The following is a 20,124-nucleotide window of genomic DNA, read 5'->3' as shown; positions in this document are numbered from 1 at the left end:
AAATACAAGAGCAGAAATAAATGCTTATTAGTAACGAGACAGGCGAAATGGCTACTGGTTTTTAGAATTTGATATGCATATCCCGGTCGGTCGGTCGGTTGGTTGGTTGGTTCGTTTGGCTCGGTCCCTCGCGCTTGCTTGTGATACTTCATCATTGTACACACAAAAAGGTCCCACACAACAACAAACACACGTACGTACGACTGACTCGTTTTCCGTCCCGTTCGTTTTTTCGTTTTCTCTGCCATCCGACTGACTGACTCTCTTTCTCTCGCAGAGAGGGCAATCACGGCGAATGTTCGCGACGGGGTCCTCTCAAAACGTGACTAGCAACAACAACAAAATTAAAATAACCTGTTAAGGGTTTTATACAAACACACACGCGTTCGTTCGTATGTGCACATGCATTCGTACGCAGCCAGTGTAAAAATGCAACGGGAGGTGTCCAGCCCGTCCTTAACCGAAAATGTAATTTATGTGGCTGCGTCGCTTGACAAAACCGACGAAATTTATAACCCGCAGTCCTTTTCCTTTTCTTTTTGTTTCTTAACGAAGTCTACTGACCGAAAACGATTGCAATTTTTTTCGTTTTCAATAAGTATTAGTTTACAAACTACACAAGGGAACGTCTATAGAACACACCTAGGTAACGTTTTGTCCCTTAGTCGGTTGCGTCCTACTCGAATCACATAATTAGGTACTCCATGAGGCAGCTTTGGCCCCACCAGACTGTTTTCTATAGATCACATTTAACTGCTTGGTCCGGACGGGGATAAGTAGATAAGCTATGGTTCCCAACTGTCATAGCTTATCTATTGGACTGCCTTGTATGGACCAATTTCGACAACTAAACTTACCAACCTAACTCGCCTCTTTTTTATTAACTTCCATAGAGTCGTCTGTTCTTCTATTCCTTCTAATACCTCTTCATTTATAACCTTTTCTATCCACGGTATTCTCATCATTCGCCGGTAACATCACATTTCGAACGCTTCTAACCTTTTCTTTTCCGCCGCGCCCACTGTCCATGTTTCGCACCCGTACAACGCCGCGCTCCAAACATACACCTTTAACAATCTTTTTAGAATTTCCAAATTAATCGTTCACGAGCAACATAGAAGTGATTATTTTTTATTGAAGGCGATTCGACTGTGCGCTATCCTCTGCTTTATATCCCTTTTACTCCTTCCGTCCTGACTTATCTGATTTCCTAGATGCCTAAAATCAGCCACTTCCAATCTTTCGTCTCCTATCTATATATTCGCTCTTTCTCTACTTTATATCGTTTAGCCCTGATTATGTTATTTGATTTATAATCATTTTTAATAGGGCATACCGTAAAAGGACTCAGATAGGGTATCGCTATAAGGGCCAAATCAGGCTAAAAAGGGCATGCCGTTAAGGGTTGAAATAGAGTATCCACATAAGGGCCAGGTCAGTCTTACATGCCGCAAAAATATATCCACATCAAGACCACATTAGTCTTCAAAGGACATGCCTTAAGAGGTGTGTCTACATCAGGCCCCCTTCAGTGTATGTAAGGAAAAAAGATGTTCCAGCTGAGTCCCTGATTACGGCTAAATATAATAAGCAATAATGAATGCTCTAGTAAATCCGGAATCAGAACGAATGCTGATTATAATATCTGATCGATTCTCCCAATTTTTTTTATTGTTTCTTTACTTTTCAACCCCAATTAAAATAGATGAGTTGTGTTTTCTTTTTCGTATACTAAGAGCTGGAAAATTTAAACTTTAAAACATTCAATAATCGATGTTCCACTGTATTTTCTCTAATAAAATAAATAGTACTCAGTCAAATGCATTTCAACTATTGTGCGACCTTAAGAAACAAACGTACTTATGTCCGATTATGAACAGGAAGGAAGTGTGTAAAAGAAAGAAAAACTAACGTTTGATGTATTGCCGCAACGCGTCCCGATTGGTTCACGTCGTCAGGAAACGGACTTATTGCGAATTATATTTGCGATTCAAGACGTTAAACGCTGGCGCTTTGCAGTTTTTTAATTTGTTGTAACTCATTCGTTGCATTACAAAACTGAAATGGAAAAACTTAAAACAAAAAAATGTATCTCTTATGACATGATTTTGTATTTCAGTAGCTACAATTGTGTTGCAGGTTCGTCTTAACATTCTCAAGAGGTAATTTGACTACCAAAAAAACATACGGTGTAAAAACAAATTTCAGCTCAATGTTTAAAAATTCACATTCACATCGTGTGCTTCCTTGTTACGTGTCCTATTACAATATTTAAATTAAACCTCAAAACTTTTCTGAAAACTACAGGCGCAACACCTGAACTTATTAAATGTTCAGCAGGTCTGTGCTTCTGTTCAGCTTTTGGCATTTCATCACTAAAATGTCACTGACCAAATTTTGACTTAGTTTTCAATGTTATACGTAACAATTTAATGAGACTTGAAGGAACTTTAAAATAAATACGAAATCAAAATAGGAAAAAATAAAACTAGCTTCACGTTTTTGCACACACCCATAATACGTGATAGAGGAAATTCGTGACGATTTTTCATTCCATAAATCGGTTTCCAAACACATACGCTATCGTACGTCTATTTACTGTGTGTATGGTACAGAAACGAGAGCGAAGTTCTAGATTATTAATCGGTCTTGAATTTTTCTCGCATAATTGCATTAACAATCGCGACAGTTCTTAGGCAACTGAATTCGTAATGGTAACAGCATTCCGCTAAAAAGGAACAACAAACGGGCCGCCACGCGAGCGCGGTTGGCGTTGAATAAAGGAAACAAAGGCCGACGCTGTTTTGTTATTTAAACTATTAAATTAAGCCAGATAGTTAGTTGGCTGTGGCGAAGAATGGTCGCACACTCGGCAAAAACAATAGACCATCGCTAACGAGCGCCTGGCCTCAACATCTAAACGCTTTTCGCCAGCCATTCAACAGTTTAACTCTTCGCTGGAAACGTCAGATATAATAATAGTCTAGGAGGTATAAGTGTTACGAAGGCATTGAAAATTAATATTTTTGCACCTGACTTCAAGATACGTAGAAATTGTAGGTAGCTGCTGCAATTAATTCGGTGAACAAACTTAATTTTGGTCCTTCGAGCCGGATTATTTATATTTATCTATTATAAAGCGTGTAAATTCTCAAGCTTCTTCTCAAATTATGAACTTCCGTACATTAATTTGCTTGATGAAAATACCGCTGATTAATGGTAAAACGACACGTGTGGGTGTGTAAACATGCGTTTTCCATGTTTGCAAAAATACATGTGTGCATTGCATACGACCGAAACGGAGTAAAAAGCTCTGCTCATAATAAAGACAAGCGACGGGGCGGCGTTCGCACCTAAAAATAGCGCCGGGACGCCCTGGCGGCGCCTTTTAAGTATAATTACTGCCTAATTTCGAGCCGAGGATGAGTTAAAGCAAAACAAAGGAAATGCCCGCAGAAAGCGTGCGCCTAAGAGGGCAACTTCTGCTTAAAAAAAAAACTCTACAGCCATTAAACTGAAGGGTAGAAATTTGAATAACCCTGAACAGCGTCAACGCCATACCATTACGATAACTACTTATAGACAATTATGTACATAAAAATATAAACAATAAGAAATATATTACAACAAATGTGGTACATAGTGCAAAATATGGTCACTATCTAGGATTAAATGAGCAAAAGCAGAACGGTAACCAAAAGATACAACAAAAGCTCAAAAGAAAGCTGGAATTTACAGTATCAAACGTGAAAATTGCGACAAACACTTCCTATATGAGCCAGAGCCGTGGAGCAATTAGCGGTAGATTTAAGGAACATTTAGCTTATAGAATAGTCATGTGTAACTACCAACATATTAGATTAAAATTACGAAATAAACCCTAGCACTGATGCTGGCCTGATTCAGGTCTAAAGGCCGTCGTCGATTGTAGCGAAATCTCCAGAGGTTCTTACAAATCTGCATCCAAGATGGAAGAACCTCTGAAGAAGCTCGCTACTCGTGCTACCAAAACGTTATTAATTTGTCATTTAAACGCGTTGATAATCCTTCTAAACACTTACAAAGTACTGAAATAAAAAAAAAAATTAATGAAGTAGGCAGCGACCCTAATCCAAGACAAGATCTTGGATGTCGAATCGCATTTTTACGTTTTTCAAATGCTTCTATGTGGAACTTGAGATTTAGTGCTTATTTAAACTAACCAGCAAAAATAAATTTATTGTTATTGCAGACCATATGCTTGTAATTTAAATTGGTAAGGAACATTTATAGGACCTGAGCGAAGAGCAACAGTAACTAATTGTCTGTTTTAACGTTTCAAACAGACTGAATATTATTTTTAATAACTTAAAGACTAATTTCTCGTTTCCTGAAGTTTCTTTTAATTGGCATATAATTTTTCACGAACCATAAAACCTAGCAAGCATGTCAAAATAACATCGAGTCGAATCCTGCTTGAAAACTCATATTATACAATTTACGACGAAGATTGTGTGGCATCTAAAAATAAAAACGTTGCTAACGTATTCTACTGAAAATCATTAATAAAAACTATCGTAAAGAACAGTAAAGATCATTGTGTACAATATGCGGTCCTATCTCCTATACTGGCTCATTTATAATCATAATTAACAGATCGAAGGTTTAGAAATTAATGATGGAGACAATATCGTTAAAAAATCGACTTCCGGAATAGAATTTCGTGAGAGGCTAGAGTCTCACACTGCCAATGAGGTCTCCATGAGGTTTTCTCTATGGCGTACAAGGGACCCTTGACGAGGCTTTCCTTTTTCCCTTTCTTAAGAAAGAAATCCCAAAGGTTATTTATTGATGTGTTAGGTTTATCTCATTAAATCCATGAGTCCCATACGCTGTATGGGGATGTTCCCTATGAATTCTAGTTGGGTTTGTTGTTTAAATCATTTTACCTCAAATGGTCAGTTAGAATTCAAAATCAATTATAATTATTTTCGCATTTAACTGTACATTATAAATAAATATGCAAATTGGAATAGATACTTGATAAATGTTAGAGATCAATTAGAAAAAGTTAATCGAACAGTTACGGCAGCCAGCTGGGAAATTGTAATTACATTTTCGATTTTTTATGTCATTGTAAATAGTCAGATTAACTTCTGTCTGTGGCCACACCTAAAATAATTACTGCTGTTACGTGCGCAATTAGTAAGTAAGTATTTCTCTTAAATTAATATATTGTTCATTAAATAGCAATATTTTAATATTCATACCATTCAATCATAAACGTAGAAATTTTATTCATACACTCTAACACGGAGTAAATGAAAAACGAAAATTTCTCTAAATATTAAAGCGATATTTACAATTTATCGCTTTAGTTCGTTGCCTCGTAAGCAAAAATAATAAAAATTACAATTTGGACCCGAATTTGTAAAAATAAAATCCGAGCAGAAATAAATTTACTATGTATTCAAGTTGATATTACAAATTTAATTGTAGTAATTAAGAAACTTGAAATAATTTTTAAAGAAACATGTCAAAATTGAGATTATTATAAGTTACCTAATAATTTCTACTAATTCTATGGCAAATCCAGTCATGTACAATCGAAAATTGTAATTTTTGCGTTGTCATAAATATTTAGTTTTCTCCGTGAGGACTGATATCCTCACTAAAATTATAAATATGTAAATTTAAGTTTGTTTGCTAAAACATTGTTAGAGGTACAGAAAAGGACATAGGGTACCTTTTGTGCAGAAAAGAATACTGTTCCCTAGGGATAGAGAAGTCAGTGGATAGCTGTTATTGTGATTTTTACGTTATATGAATACATAGCCTGTTGGATAATAACGTACCAAGAAAATGAGACGTCAAATTATTTTTTCCGGACAATATGTTGTCGCGTTAATAAAAACACATTACAATTAATGTGGCAGCAAGTAGATAATAAATAATAACAATCATAGCAGTAAGTAGTGCGGCCGGTAAATGTGTTAATTATGTAACACAAAATTATACTATTTGTTCGAACTAATTGGACGACACTTTTATTTTTCCGGTGTGTTTCTCTGGCGCAAACACGAGAATCAGTCAGCTCAATTGGGAGAGTCAGAGAGGCTTTTTTTATCGAAAATTAACGGTTGGTTGTCACATCTTAAAACCATTATTTATTTTAAACAAGTTTCTGAATTATGACCGTGTTTAGTCGCGAGAAAGAACGGAACGCGATCTACTACATGTACGTATACCTATAAAATGCCACTCTTTTTCTAACGAATTTATTAAGAATTATTATTTTACTGTGACAAAACCAAACGAAAAACATTTGAGTTATCACCTTGTTAAACACGCTGGTAAACCGACGTAGTCTAAATAAATTCTGTGCCAAATAAATAAACAATAAATTGTGTATACAACATGATTAAGATTAAAACAACAATACTTATACCAGGAGCTTGAAAAGCAACAACTTTTTTTTTATCAACCTGAACACGTCTTATTATTATTTAGACGAAATTAATCTCTTCCAGAGTTCCGGGAAAAAATGAATTACAAAAGCAATTTAAAGAAAAATAAGCACATCGAATAATTTTGAATTATTACACATGTATTATGATGCTTATATATCACTGTTATCAGTAATAACGAAAAAGGGATTGGCGTTTTTATTAGTACCATGTACGTATTATCTAATTGTAAGTTTTAATCAGAACACTTGTTCAAATTTCACCTGTTTTATTTTAAACTGATTTTGAGCGTAACAAATTTTAATTAAGCGTTTAAAGAGAAATAATTCCTATGAATTACTACGTAATTATTGTATTAATTATGAACAGGTATCAGGCTGTTGTTTTATCACTGCCTAATAATAATAATAATAATTCATTATTCTATGAACTAAATAATTACTGTTGTTGCATATCTAATATTATTACGTTTTGTTATAATGTAAACTAGCGTTTGTTGTTATCAAAATGCATCTAATAAAGTTTATTAATGACAGTAATAACTGGAACATTATTTGAAACTTTAGAACATTACTATGTGTATAGTGATGCATTCAAGTAGATGCATTTATTGATGAAAATACATCAAACAAGAGGTTATCAAAGGGTCGACAGATTGCTTTTATCATTTTTCTTTTAAATACTATGAATTTTACCGACTGGACTGCGTGCTTGTAAGACGAAGTTCCGGATAGAAAAGCGGCGAACCGTTTTTTCGTAAGTTGTTGACCGATTTCCCAATGATACATGAAATGATTTATGCTCCCTTGTAGAACTATCGTTTCATATATTATATTTTAAGAATATTATATACTCTTTTTCCATACCTTATGATCATAAATTAATTGAACTTTAACCGTAGAAATACTTTATTTGTTAATTTATTATTAGATTAAGCAATATCCTAATATGTATAGTACAGGGTAAGAAGATTATTAGATACAATTTATTTACAGGGTGAACTACGAGAACTTTGATAGTTCGGGAAATTGTATTATTATTATTAATTAAAAAAAGGACAAAATTATTTACTAATCGAATGAACTAAAAACTGAATTACTAAAAATAATCCCGAATTACTTTTAGATCTGAAAATTGAATATATTCCTAGTTGACTGAACGCTTGATTTGATTTCTCTTTCTATACAAATGTAATTAAAGTTCACAAAATTTTGTGACGAATTTATACATATGGCCGTATCTAATTAATTTTTACGTGTCACCAAACACTAGATTAATTGCGACAAATTAAATTTTATCGACTCATTCAAACAAATGATAATTGATAAGTTGAAACAACAAATAAAAATACGATTGCCAAAAATAATGAGGACACAAGAGAGCAGCTGAACTGATAAGGGTCGTTTTAGGCCTATTCTTAGCTGAAGTATGTATATTTTAAAGTAATTCATATATGACAAATTGGTAAACGCATTCGCGGCAAATAGGTGAACTGGTGCTGTCCTGGTTCGGGTCTAAAAGCCGTCGTCGGTTGGAGTTCCTTCCCAACGTTTCGCTAGCAAGAGTGGCGATTTTCTTCAAAGGTCTTTCCGGGTGTGGACATCCAGTATCGGAGATGGAAGAACCTCTGAGAAAGCTGGCCACTCGTGCTAGCGAAACGTTATTTCTTTAAAATATAAAGCATTCTGGAAAGCGGTGCTATCCAAATAAAAGAAAAAAAAAAAAAACGTACCCCCCCGTGCGTGCACTTCATATTATATTAAAAAAATCCGAACTCAAATAATAGCAATGAATGCTTACCATATAAATTATGCGACATCGATTTTTTTTAATAATCAGTAGCAAAAACGGTCATCACGTTATAAAGTTAACCTGGGTTTCCTGAATAACAATCTGCAGTCATTTGTCGATTTCATGCCTGCGCTAAATATAATAATAACAGGTCGCAGGACTAAGCCCGGTAAATCGTGCGTGGGCCCCTTTAACAATGGACAAGGAGAGGGACCCGCGAGGAAGAGGGCGCAGTCGGGGGCCCCCTATTATTAATTACACACTTATACCATTATACAGTGGTCGTCGTACCGGTGTCCATGCCTCTCTTACCAATTCGAAAAACCCTCCGGGGTTACGTTTGTTTAATTTCCCATGCCTACTACCTGTTACAACAACAGTCAGCTAACTTGATTGCTAACAGATCTATTTATTGGAACACAATAGCCAGGCATCTACCTACCTACACTCATCCGCATATTCAACAAGTTATAATTTTTAAGGTCGTTTCTTATAGTAATGTTATTAGTATAGGGGTTCTGTAATTAAAGTTCAGAATAGTACGGGACTGTTCACAAATTACCTAACGCTAATTCTTTTCAACAACTAAAACAACAAATCAATATGTATCCACATGTTAACAATGGTATCTCTAATTTTTCTCGAATTGTCAATGATCGGAATACTGGAGCGTCAAGGTCGAAAAATAAAAAGGAAGTTGGACTATTATAAACTATATTAACGACCGATTTTATAGCGCATCATCGTGAACAACACAACCAGAAATTATTTTCGTTAAAATGTTATAGAGCCGGTCCATAAAAAAAACATTCGTGCTTGTTATATACGTATATGCATATAGTTAGGCCGGTTGTTAAATTTGGTACCTGTAAGTGCTCATTTTTTTTTCCATGCTCCCTACCCATAAACTGGAAAGTTTTATTGCATCTCCAAGCATACATATTTAGGATTTATAACTATTGGTATCATCGAAATGTGTAATCGTAAAATCGAATACATTCACTTTTAAATGAACAGAGTAAATGTAGATATCTATCTGGAGATAAAAAATAGGAAGTACCTATTTAGTTTGCCGTTATTGGAATATTGTCACCAATGGTAAGTTACACACAATATCATCACGATCATCGTCATCATCATCATACGGTCGTCAATCCTAAGACTTCGAATTTCCCTAAAAGTAGAACATCCTACATCCTTAACTATTTAACAGTAATCTAATTTAAGTCTTCCTCTACTCCTCAAAATTCCCGTTTCTGCTTCTAATATGTCTCTAATTAACCCTTCATGCCTGAGAAGGTGTCCCACCCATCTATGTAGGCTATTTCTTATTGACTTTCATACAGTCCATTGTTCTCCTAAGCTTCAAACTTCTCCGCCCAAGTTTCGCACTCGTACAGAGCCGTGCTTTAACAATCTTTTTCGAAAAATTGATAAAGGCTTTCGCGGACAGCAGGTGAACTGATGTTATTCTGATTCGAGTCTAGAGGCCGTAGTGTGGAGTGGACTGGTTTATATCCAACATCGGAGATGGAACGACATCTAAAGAAACTGGCCACTTGTGCTAACGAACCGTAAGAAAACAATTACAACATACGACGGCCTTTAGACTCGAATCAGAACAGTATCAGTTTAATAATTTTCGAATTTCTAAATTAACCTACCCGGACCTGCACACAATCCATAGTCCTTAGTTAAAGAGAGCCTTGTGGCCTTCATCCAAATATCTTTCTTAAGTTTTTAAGTCATCCTTCTACTTATTAACAATCTACCACCAGTGTTTATTACGGCTGGTGGAACAGCAGCAACATCCACGCAACAAAATATAATTGGACAGCGATATGGTCTTCATTAATGTAATTGCTCCGAAACTGTTTTACGAAGTACCTTTGGCACACCGTTATAATAACACGCCAGTTTTATCTGCATTCACTTTCCATGTGATTATTAATGAACCAATCGTACGCATATATACATTATTTTATGGAATTAATAAAAGAACGTTTTAGATAGGGCCTTCGACAAACCAATAATTCATTTCGAGAACTAGATTTGTTGCTGCATTTCTCGTTGGCCTAAAGTAATTAAAAAAACATCGTCAAGCAGTATCACTTATTTATTATGTATTTTTCTCCCAATGTAGACGATGTAGACATGTATATACTGGCGACTAATTCATGTGAATGAGCCTCTTCCAATTAAAGACCAATTATCAGATACAGATTAGAAGGAAAAAATGTTGGCAGCACAAATGTTTTTTTTTAACGACTAATACCTCCAGGAATCATTAAAAAGTTTTTAAATATAATCGTTTTCAATAAAATGCTGTCTAATTATTTGCATCGAACGATTAATTTTTAATTTAATTTTAACAGCCGCGAAATTTACTCAAATCCATTTTTAGTAAATTGTAATTTGAGCGTGAAACCGATAGGGATCACATTAACTAATTGCCCGTACAATTTTGGGTTTGGGATTTTCGAACTTACTAAATGCAAAAATTTCTGACATAATAAACACATTACTTATTACTGTTTATTAATTTCACAATTAAAAAGGAATTTAAGCAGGAAAATAACTCTAAACGCGTAATAGAACGATCAGTTGTCAGTAATGGTCTTCAAAACAACGTAGTTATAATGAGGAAAATTCGTCCTCACGATCTTAATTGTAGTATAATTGTAAGATCTTTTGGCAGAACAGGATAACAGGGAGTATTAATTACGTTTCTAATCAAGCAGACAACTGACAAGGAGCAGGTACGAGAAACAAAGAGTGAATGCACCCTATTTTTTTAATTACGTATTATCAACCATCATAGTAGAACCGCAGTCGTCCAGATAGGCAAAGGCCAGATTTTCATGATACATGTGCCTAATGCTATTGGAAAAATAACGTTTTTATAAAATTGTAAATCACCATGGGCTATCGATTGAGCCCTTTCAACCTTTACTCAGCCATTACTGCTTATGAGGTCTTACCCTTTCTCTGTATTCTGAGTGAGGTTCAAATCGTGTGCCCAGTTCTCCCAGTAAAATATGGGAAAACCTTTATCTGCATGACTTAAACATCTATGTTATTTTTTTGCAAATACCGTTTCGTATTGTTAAAAAACAATATAAGGTTAATAAAATTGGAAATGGATAAGCCAAAGTGCGGTCTTGAATCTTATAATACTTTTAAATTCCCTTGTTGGTTGTTCTAGTTTTAGAGAAATGCGAAGATTAGCTCAGGATAGGAAAGAGTAGAGATGCGTGTCTAACCAGTCTTAGGACTGACGACTTATGATGATGATGTTTCCTCTTTCAAAAAGAGTTCGTGCATTTTCAATATTGGTTATTACTACAAAAAATGTTATAGAACCCTTCTCTACATCATCGTCAACAAGGTCGTTTGACCGAAGACTAGTTAGACACGCATTTCCACTTCCAGCTACCCTGAGCAAATTTTCGCATTTAATTCTCAAAAACTAGAACATCTCCACCTCCCGCTTCTATTTCTAATACGCCTGTAGGTACAAACCATTCATGTCTTAAAAGTATCCTATCGTCCCATTACTGCTTTACTTTATTAATTTTTGTAGCACCTCTTGTTCTCTTTTTTTTTTAAATCTCCTCACTGTTAATTCAACGTATTTTCATCTCCGTGTACGTGGAATTTCGAACGTTTCTAACTCTACTAATTACATTATCTATATATTTTAATGGATTGGTCCTTTTACTTTGACGTATACAACGGTCAATAAATCCTTAATCTGACAGTGAGTTAGTTTCAACCCCGAGAATTCTATCGCGCTTATTTGCATTTAAGCATCCGTTCAAGTCCAATTTTAGAGTTAATTTGTGTAAACTTCATGTCTGCGGGATGTAATTTAAGAAAGAGACAGAGGAGGTGTTCAAACAACGTAAGAATATTGTACCTATATTAATCCAAGTTTTTTTCGCGATTAAACCTCGTAATGAGTGTACGTAACGTTGCTGTTACATTACCTTGCAGACTGGCTTTTTGGTTTGAACAATAATACGCACTCTCGGGGTTATTAACCTTTAAGTACCGACGTGCATTTTTTGTAACGTTAGTACCGATGTGAGGCCTGAGAGGCCGCGTATATTACAAAGTTTTTTAAAGAAAGTGATGAGTTAAATTATTTGTCCTTGTATTATGATGAAAAATGAAGGGTTTTGAGAAAAAATATATATAGAAAGGAAATCAACTTTATTATTTTTTTTTAAAATAAGACTACAATAATATTTGGCATGAATTTTGGGGAAAATTCAGACTGTTCGTTATAAAAAACCAAAACATAAAAAATACTCCTGTCAGAATAACAACAAATAGTATTTCTCACTTACGACTAATATAACTCTTAGAAAAAAAAATTAGTAAGAACATAAACCTTCTGAAAAAAAAAATGACCACAGTCCAACTACACCTTCAATTCTAAGCACAGTCAGGGCACACTTGTTTCGCGCACTGCAAACAAACGTGTTTTTTGCACGAATAGCATTTATAAGTCGATTTTCTTTTCAATTTAGGTTGACATGAAAGACATGTCTTTCGTGTCTTGACTTCTTCAGCTCCATCTTCACATGTCTCTGGCTTATCAGAACCAAGTACTCTTGCTAAACTCATTCTAAGTTCACGGGGCAACCTTAGGTTACTAAATCTCCGCTTTATATGCTCTAATACCAACTGTCGAGCTAATTTTTTTATAAAGTCTCCTCTATCAGTTTGTTTTCCCACATGTATATCATGTAAAAGATGAGAATTGACGGAACTAATATCCAAAACCAGGTAAAAAATTGTCCTAGGCCAGCGTCTTGATCGGCGGCTGCAAGTATACACAGAGCACTTTTTATCTATTTCATCTACTCCGCCTTTCGTAGAATTATAAAACTGTATAATTTTTGGCTTCCCTGAGTCTGTGTTTGTTCCTTCATTATGATGCATTGATGAAGCCAAAATGACCGCTTTTCCCTTCTTGGGAACATGAGACAATAACGTGGTATCTTTTGTAAAACCATATAAGGTTGATTTTTCTGGTCTCGTTTTAGCAGGCAAGAACTCTGGGGGTATTTCCCTTTTATTTTTTTTTACCGTCCCAACACAGGTCAATCCTCTTTGTCTCAATGCATCAATTAATTGTATTGACGTGAACCAATTGTCACATGTTATATTTTTGTTACTGCCATGTAATGGTTTACTCAAACGGATCACCGCCTGCGTAGGAACTAAAAGCTTTCTTTCTTCATCTGTTAGTGTTTCTCCATCTGAGCCTTTTCCACAATACACATAACAATTATAAAAATACCCATTTTCGGCATCACACAGGCACATTAGTTTTAGCCCGTACTTACCAGGCTTCTTTGGCATGTATATCATCAAAAACGACCGCCCTCTAAATGGGACTAACATTTCATCAACTGTAGCATATTGACGTATATTATATAATTTCTGACAATTAGATACAAATTTGTTGAAAATATTCGAAATCGCAGCTAATCTATTAGTCTCCTTTCTCTGTGCTCTGTCAAGTGCATTGTCAAACCGAAGACAGTGAAGTAAGCACAGAAATCTGTTTTTAGACATTACGCATCTAAAAATGTCTCTTCCGGTCCCATCAGTAGCAAATATTAAATCTGCGTCTTCGTGGTTAGACTTGAATACAGCTGTGTACATCAATAGACCAATAAAAGCTTGCAACTCAATTATATCGATATCTTTTAGTTCTGGACGATCTTGCTTCATATATTTAGATCTATATTCGGCAAGCTTCTCGTTGGTTCTAAGCAAAATCTCCGATAACATCTCATCATTTATATATTGTTTCCATAAAGAATAAGGATCTTTTCCATCATTTTGGGTCAAATTGGATGTGGGTACACGCGAAATAATATTGTGTTGTGGTGTTCTAACTGATGATCTGTTTGGAGGTAATTTAGACCACTTATATTTATTTTTGCCTCTAAAATAACCCAACCTTGAGAGCGGAACATCGTCATCTGATGACGATGACGGCGCGTCCAATTGTTCAGGTTGAGTTTCTTCAGTATCAGAAATATCAGTACTAGTATCCGTATCATGCTCGCTGTGCTCCGGGCAAAAATCTTCGCCAACGTCGTCTACCTCTGATCCGCTAGAATCCTCATCCGCAAGCCAGCTCTCAATCACTCGATTACTATTTGGATTCAATGTACTTAAACATATCCGAGATCTCTTTGAATGTTGTAAATGTGTCGCACAACTATTTCGCTTATTACCGGAAGTCCCTGGTGTACCCATAGTTCATAATATCTGTGAAAATAACAGTTTACTATAACAAAAAAATAAAACAAAAAACTTACGTAAGTACCGACGTGAGGCCTGAGAGGCCGCGTCGGAATTTCAAAACGTAATTACTCACCAAATACGCATGCGACAACAACACTGCCTGTTCCAACGTAAACATGGGCACTAAACTCACAGCTACTTAAAAGCGGGGATCGGTATTGTGCGGGGGAAAGGGTAAACTAACAAGTCAAGTACCTGCCGGGGCCTCTCAGACCGCACGTCGGTACTTAAAGGTTAAGAATGATGAGATCGCTACTGGAGCGTTACGAAATAAACATAGTTAATCGGTCAAACAACTTGATGCTGCTGTCCATAACGATTGTCGTCCTCGATCTTACCTCCCCCGCCAATACAACAGTCGGAACCGGTCAATGAAAAGAACAAAGCGCCATCCGAACACAACTTTACACACAGAACGTACGAATTCGTCCTGCATTTTTCTTCGCCAAATCCTTACACAAATTCCCATCCCATCCAGTACATTATTAATTTGTTTATTAATGTGATAATGGACACCTTCTTGATTAGAGGGGAAGAGGTAGATTAGATTACTGTTCGCAAATATTTAATTCTTAAGGATGTGGGTTGTTATAGTTTTGGGGAAACGCTAAGATAAACTCAGGATTCAAGGACTAACGACCTTATGATGATTATGTGAAAATGGTTCATATATTATGTACAGAGTTTGAGACGTTTTGTCGACTTTATTTACTCCAATGTGAGGGAAACTCATCGTCAGTAGGCGATTGTTGAATTGTTACCACCCACAGTTTTATAACGTGCCATTATGTCGAACGAGCAATAACAGTAACTGATGACCTGCCGATTTGCTCCAATCACAAAATTTATCATCGACAGAAGTTATTAAGCACGTTCATTATATACGTTGTTGTTTGTTCGTAATCGATGGAAGCTCAGCATAAATGCGGTTACAAGTCCATTAGACGCTGTACGCGGTTAAACATATCCTACCTACCTACGCTAATCCTCGATTAAACACCAATAATTGTAATTCTTCCACGCGACCAAAGCAACAACTTTAGCAATTCTTCAGCATTCACAACCACGTATCTTACGTAATTACTGTGTATTTCTATTTAACAGGGTAGAATTTTCGATCAGTGTGTTTGAAAGAGGAATACGAAAAAAAAACACCCATCTTAATCTAGCTCTTAATTAAACCTGAAAAAAAATGCTTCCATAGCCTAGATTAGAATATCAGGCTAGAGCATAATTATTTCCCTCATGTACAATCATTGGGTAATACAATTGAACTTTAGAATCCCTAACACCATACAACCCTTAGCGTTTTCCTTACTAATCTACGCTAGATCGCCGTAAAGTAAAAAATACCCTGCGTTACCTTGATTATAAAGCCTTTTTTCTTAATAGTTTAGATCAATTTTCTTTGGCCGTTGATTCAACAGAAGCAATGAGTTTTTGGTACCACCGTTTGAGAAACGCTGGTTGTCGTATAAAACGGATATTCGCAGAGTGATGGCAGCGACGAATGCTAAATACAAATTTGTCTTGCAAGTCATATTAGTCTAGACTTTTAATTTAGACAATGCAAAATGCGGTGACAATGAGTTGTAATGAGCGTTAAAGAGTCCACCACGGCCATTATACAATAGTCTCAATGCGCATAATTTTGATAACAAAAAAATTGCTGAAAAAGGTAGGAAATTAACACAATTTAACAGCAAATTTTGTCTTATTTTTACTCAAAACCTACCTACACCTAGCCATTCCCGTTGCTGTTCCCAATTTGCCTCTAACTACCCCTTCATGTTTAAAAACGTGTCCTAGCATCTATCTTGCCAGAGTGATAAAGGCTAATATTTTATTTAAATACAAATAAGTTATCAATTTGAAATCTCAATATGTATTTCTAAATTAAATTGCAATAAATAAGCCATGCGACGTCGGCGTGCGCTAACTAAAACTAGCAAAAATACGTAAATATATGTAAAGAAGACTTTCTATGATGCACCAATTGTTTATCTTTTATCATCAACATTTTAACATTAAAAAATCTACCACTACCCCGTTTGTTATCATAATTTGGATCGATATTTGTCGGTAGTTGTTTTCTTATCTCTGAAACGAATAAATAGGACATTAAAAAAGATAAAGAATGATCCTGATACTTAAAAGCCTCAACCGAAATTAATTTATACAACCAGTTTGTTCCGCTGAACGTATGTAGTTCGATGGACGAAAAGAACAATGTCGCAAATGGAACAAGAAGCAGATTTCTTCTGATCGTGAGTAATCAACTACTCAGTCAGTCATTCATTTACTCACTCACCGATCTGAGCGGTGTGCGCTCACGTAAATGTTTCTTCTCAACGGCAAGCCGTTTCTTTGTGTTTCTGTTTCATTGTCATTCGTCTGTTTGCCAATTTAACTCACGTAGGTATTACTTACATTTTATCTCACTGCTGTACGATTAAAAGCAACGGCTACGGATGCAGCTTTAAGTCCTTCCGTTTTCAAAGTTGTTGAATTGGTAAAGAACATTACGTATGTTTCTAGTCAGTAATTTACCGAAATTACGAGACATGGATCACGATTTCGAACTCATTGGTTCTCATCAACACGCCATAAACCAAATCATTAACCTAATCGATGGAGGAGGGGCCCTAAATGTATATATATATATATATATATATACATTAAGGACTGAACAATCCTGGATACCGAAAATCAGTCACTTCTTATAATTTTCGATCTCTTATTTTTATATTCGCCTTTTCCCTACATTCTCTTAACTTGCTTTCATTATTTCTTTTTAATTAAAAAAAAAAACACTGTTTTGTCAATACCGCTTCCATTTTATTTGGTCTATCTCTAAGTCCTCCTTGCTAGATGCTAATACTGCTACATCTGCAAATCTAAGACACCTTTTCTTACAGTAAACGACCAATACCTTTTAATTGAATTTATTTTATGTATCTACAATTCATGTTCTCCATCTATCGCTATTAATAATAATACTAAAATAATGATCGAATGTTATATAAACAGCGTTTCTCAGTAGTCTCTCATACAAAAAAACATTCATTCGTCCTGTGCGTGTATCTTCTCGTTCGAATTTTCTCTGAATAAAATATGGGCATTCCCTGAAGTAATCAGATTTCTTTCGTCAAGGTTTATTGAAAATACAAAATTTAAGCCATGTGAAATACCTCTTAGGTCTACTTACGCAGATTCCTAAAAAAAAAAACACGTGCGCCCGCTGAGCTGTGCGTTCGTCACGGCTGAATACCTCTAAAACTACCGGACAATTACAGTCAAAGTTCAGTTTGGCATAAATAAAAAAGCTGTGTATCTATCTAAATCTTTTTTGCAGAATACTTTTAAAAAAATTGCTTGTTGTGATTATTCATTCAAACCAAACTTAAACAAGGTGTTCTAATGACCAAACGTTTTATAGAAAAAAAGAACTATTCAATTATATTAATAAGTCAACAACAACAATGTGGAGGCGGAGCGGGTACCAAGGAAACTAAAAACACCAGAAATTCCACAAAACGTTCAGTTCTCTGAGAAGCGTTCCAACACCCAAAGTGCCATCTTCAATTAGGGACTGAAAATGATTCTAAATCATTAACTGAAAGTTGAGTTACTTAGATGCGCTCCGACATCTAAAGTGCCATCTTCAGTTAGAGACTGAGTGTGATTCTGAGTCTTTAACTGAACTTATAATTACTTAGATTAATTCCGACATCCACTGTGTCTTCTTCAGTTAGAGACCGAGTGTCCGGCTGAGTCTCTAACTGAACGTTTGGTTACTTGAGATGCGTTCTGACACTTAAAGAGTCATCATAATTTAAAGACTGAGTTTGAGTCTGAGTCTCTAACTGAACGTTTAGTACCTGGGATGCGTTCCGACATCCAAAGTGCCATCTTAAATTTAAGATTCAGTGTGATTCTGAGTCTTTAACTGAACGTTGAGTTACTTAGGTGCGCTCTGACATCTAAAGTGACATCTTCAGTTAGAGACTGACTCTGATTCTGAGTCTTTAGCAGAACGTATAATTACTTAGATTAATTCCGACATCCACTGTGTCTTAATCAGTTAGAGACCGAGTGTCCGGCTGAGTCTCTAACTGAACGTTTGGTTACTTGAGATGCGTCCTGACACTTAAAGAGTCATCTTCAGTTAAATATTGAGTAAATAAAAGTTGCTTTCTTTGTCTTTACAATAAAATTATTGATATGATTAATTATTTATTATATGTAAAAATTATATTGAAACCATGTCGGGTAGCCATTTAATAATTAATGCCGGTCATCATCCAATTTTCTTATATTTTGAGCAATTCGTCTGTAGAACACAGCATCTTTGTTTTTAATACAATGCGAATAATTACACGGCGAATAAAAAAAAGAGCAGCCTTTTATTAATCAACCAACTGTAACGCTGAATACCCTACTGCAGTCAATATGGGCTAATTTATTCATTCTGGTATTTCCTTAGAATGGGTCATTGGAACGCTGTCTGTCTGATTCACATTTGACTATTCACCTTCCAGACAGTATTCTCAGAATTTCGGTTTTCGTTATCACGGAGAGGGCAAATCTTAGAAAAATTACTTTGCTCATTACTATAAAATGGGCGCAAGAGACATGTAGTGACCATTTTCTGAGTGAGATTCTAAAGAAATTCATAATTCAAAGTTATAAACTTTACTAGAAAGCATATGGATTTTTACAGAGCTAGTATATGGCAATTATGAGAGAATATTGAGAACTCTTCTGATGGATCTTCGACTGTGGCCAACAAAAAAATCATAAGGAGTATATTTTTGGTCAAAACAAACCAATTAATTAAGTAAATGTATGTATAGAAGATTGCAAAACTTTGTAGAAAACTCTAAATGGCTCAAAGCCCAACGTCAAAACATGAAACTACATGTCCGGAGTATTTTTCGGTACAAGGTTAGCAGCTTCAGAGACCATAAAGATCTGAATAATGATTGAATCTTATAATAATAATTACAGTATCTGAAGAAGGTAACGTTGTTACCGAAAAGTAGTTAGGACTCTAATTACTGTTATGTTTTGGAGTGAGTATATGAGGTATTTAGAAAAAGCTTTTGGAGGTTTCATTCCCGCTAGCTGCTAATGCTATGCCGGAGAGTAGAGAGGATGGACTTCTTCTAACTCTTGTTAGGAATCGTGGGGATAGGTGACTGGTGGTTCGAGTGAGAAAGATGGGACGGCGAAATAAAAACAAAAAGGTGAAAAATTTATCGGTAGGATATTACTACCCCAAGCATTTACCTAAATGACCCAAGTAACCCACAGGAAAATCTTAGATCAGAGGTGACAAACCAGGAATCGAATCGATTACACCCCCAATAGTAACAATGCTCCAGACCATGCAGCTCATCTATCTAGAGGATATCTAACGTTTTCTACATATAAATACGTTTTCATTTTCCTTCACTAGTTATCTTGCTGACTTTGTATCAATAAACATAAATAATTTTCTCCTGAAAAACTACGAATTTTTGATATCTGGTTTGCAAATGTACCAGGCGTCTAG

General features: G+C 35.5%; 1 protein-coding gene across 5 annotated transcripts in view; it reads right to left on the bottom strand.

Annotated features, from left to right (window-relative positions):
• Window positions 1–20,124, bottom strand: part of LOC108741021 (protein pangolin, isoforms A/H/I/S) — a 178,688-nt gene that overhangs the window by 154,333 nt on the left and 4,231 nt on the right. Inside the window, exons 1-2 of one of the 5 annotated variants that reach the window (XM_025980056.1) lie at window positions 14,641–14,860; window positions 12,284–14,531 (exon numbers count right to left, since the gene is read on the bottom strand). The exons of 3 other annotated variants lie outside the window; for them this stretch is intronic. In XM_025980056.1, coding sequence (XP_025835841.1) covers window positions 12,678–14,519 — 1,842 coding nt within the window. In that variant the 5' untranslated portion in view covers window positions 14,520–14,531; window positions 14,641–14,860 and the 3' untranslated portion in view covers window positions 12,284–12,677. Of the gene's footprint in view, window positions 1–12,283; window positions 14,532–14,640; window positions 14,861–20,124 lie in introns of those variants that run through there. One more of the 5 variants, XM_025980039.1, reaches the window with a different exon arrangement.

This window comes from Agrilus planipennis, unplaced genomic scaffold (assembly GCF_000699045.2).
Source record: "Agrilus planipennis isolate EAB-ADULT unplaced genomic scaffold, Apla_2.0 scaffold156, whole genome shotgun sequence".
NCBI classification, from domain to species: Eukaryota; Metazoa; Arthropoda; class Insecta; order Coleoptera; family Buprestidae; genus Agrilus; species Agrilus planipennis.
Note: the sequence above shows the minus strand (reverse complement) of the source record. Positions and strands in the feature narration are given on the sequence as shown.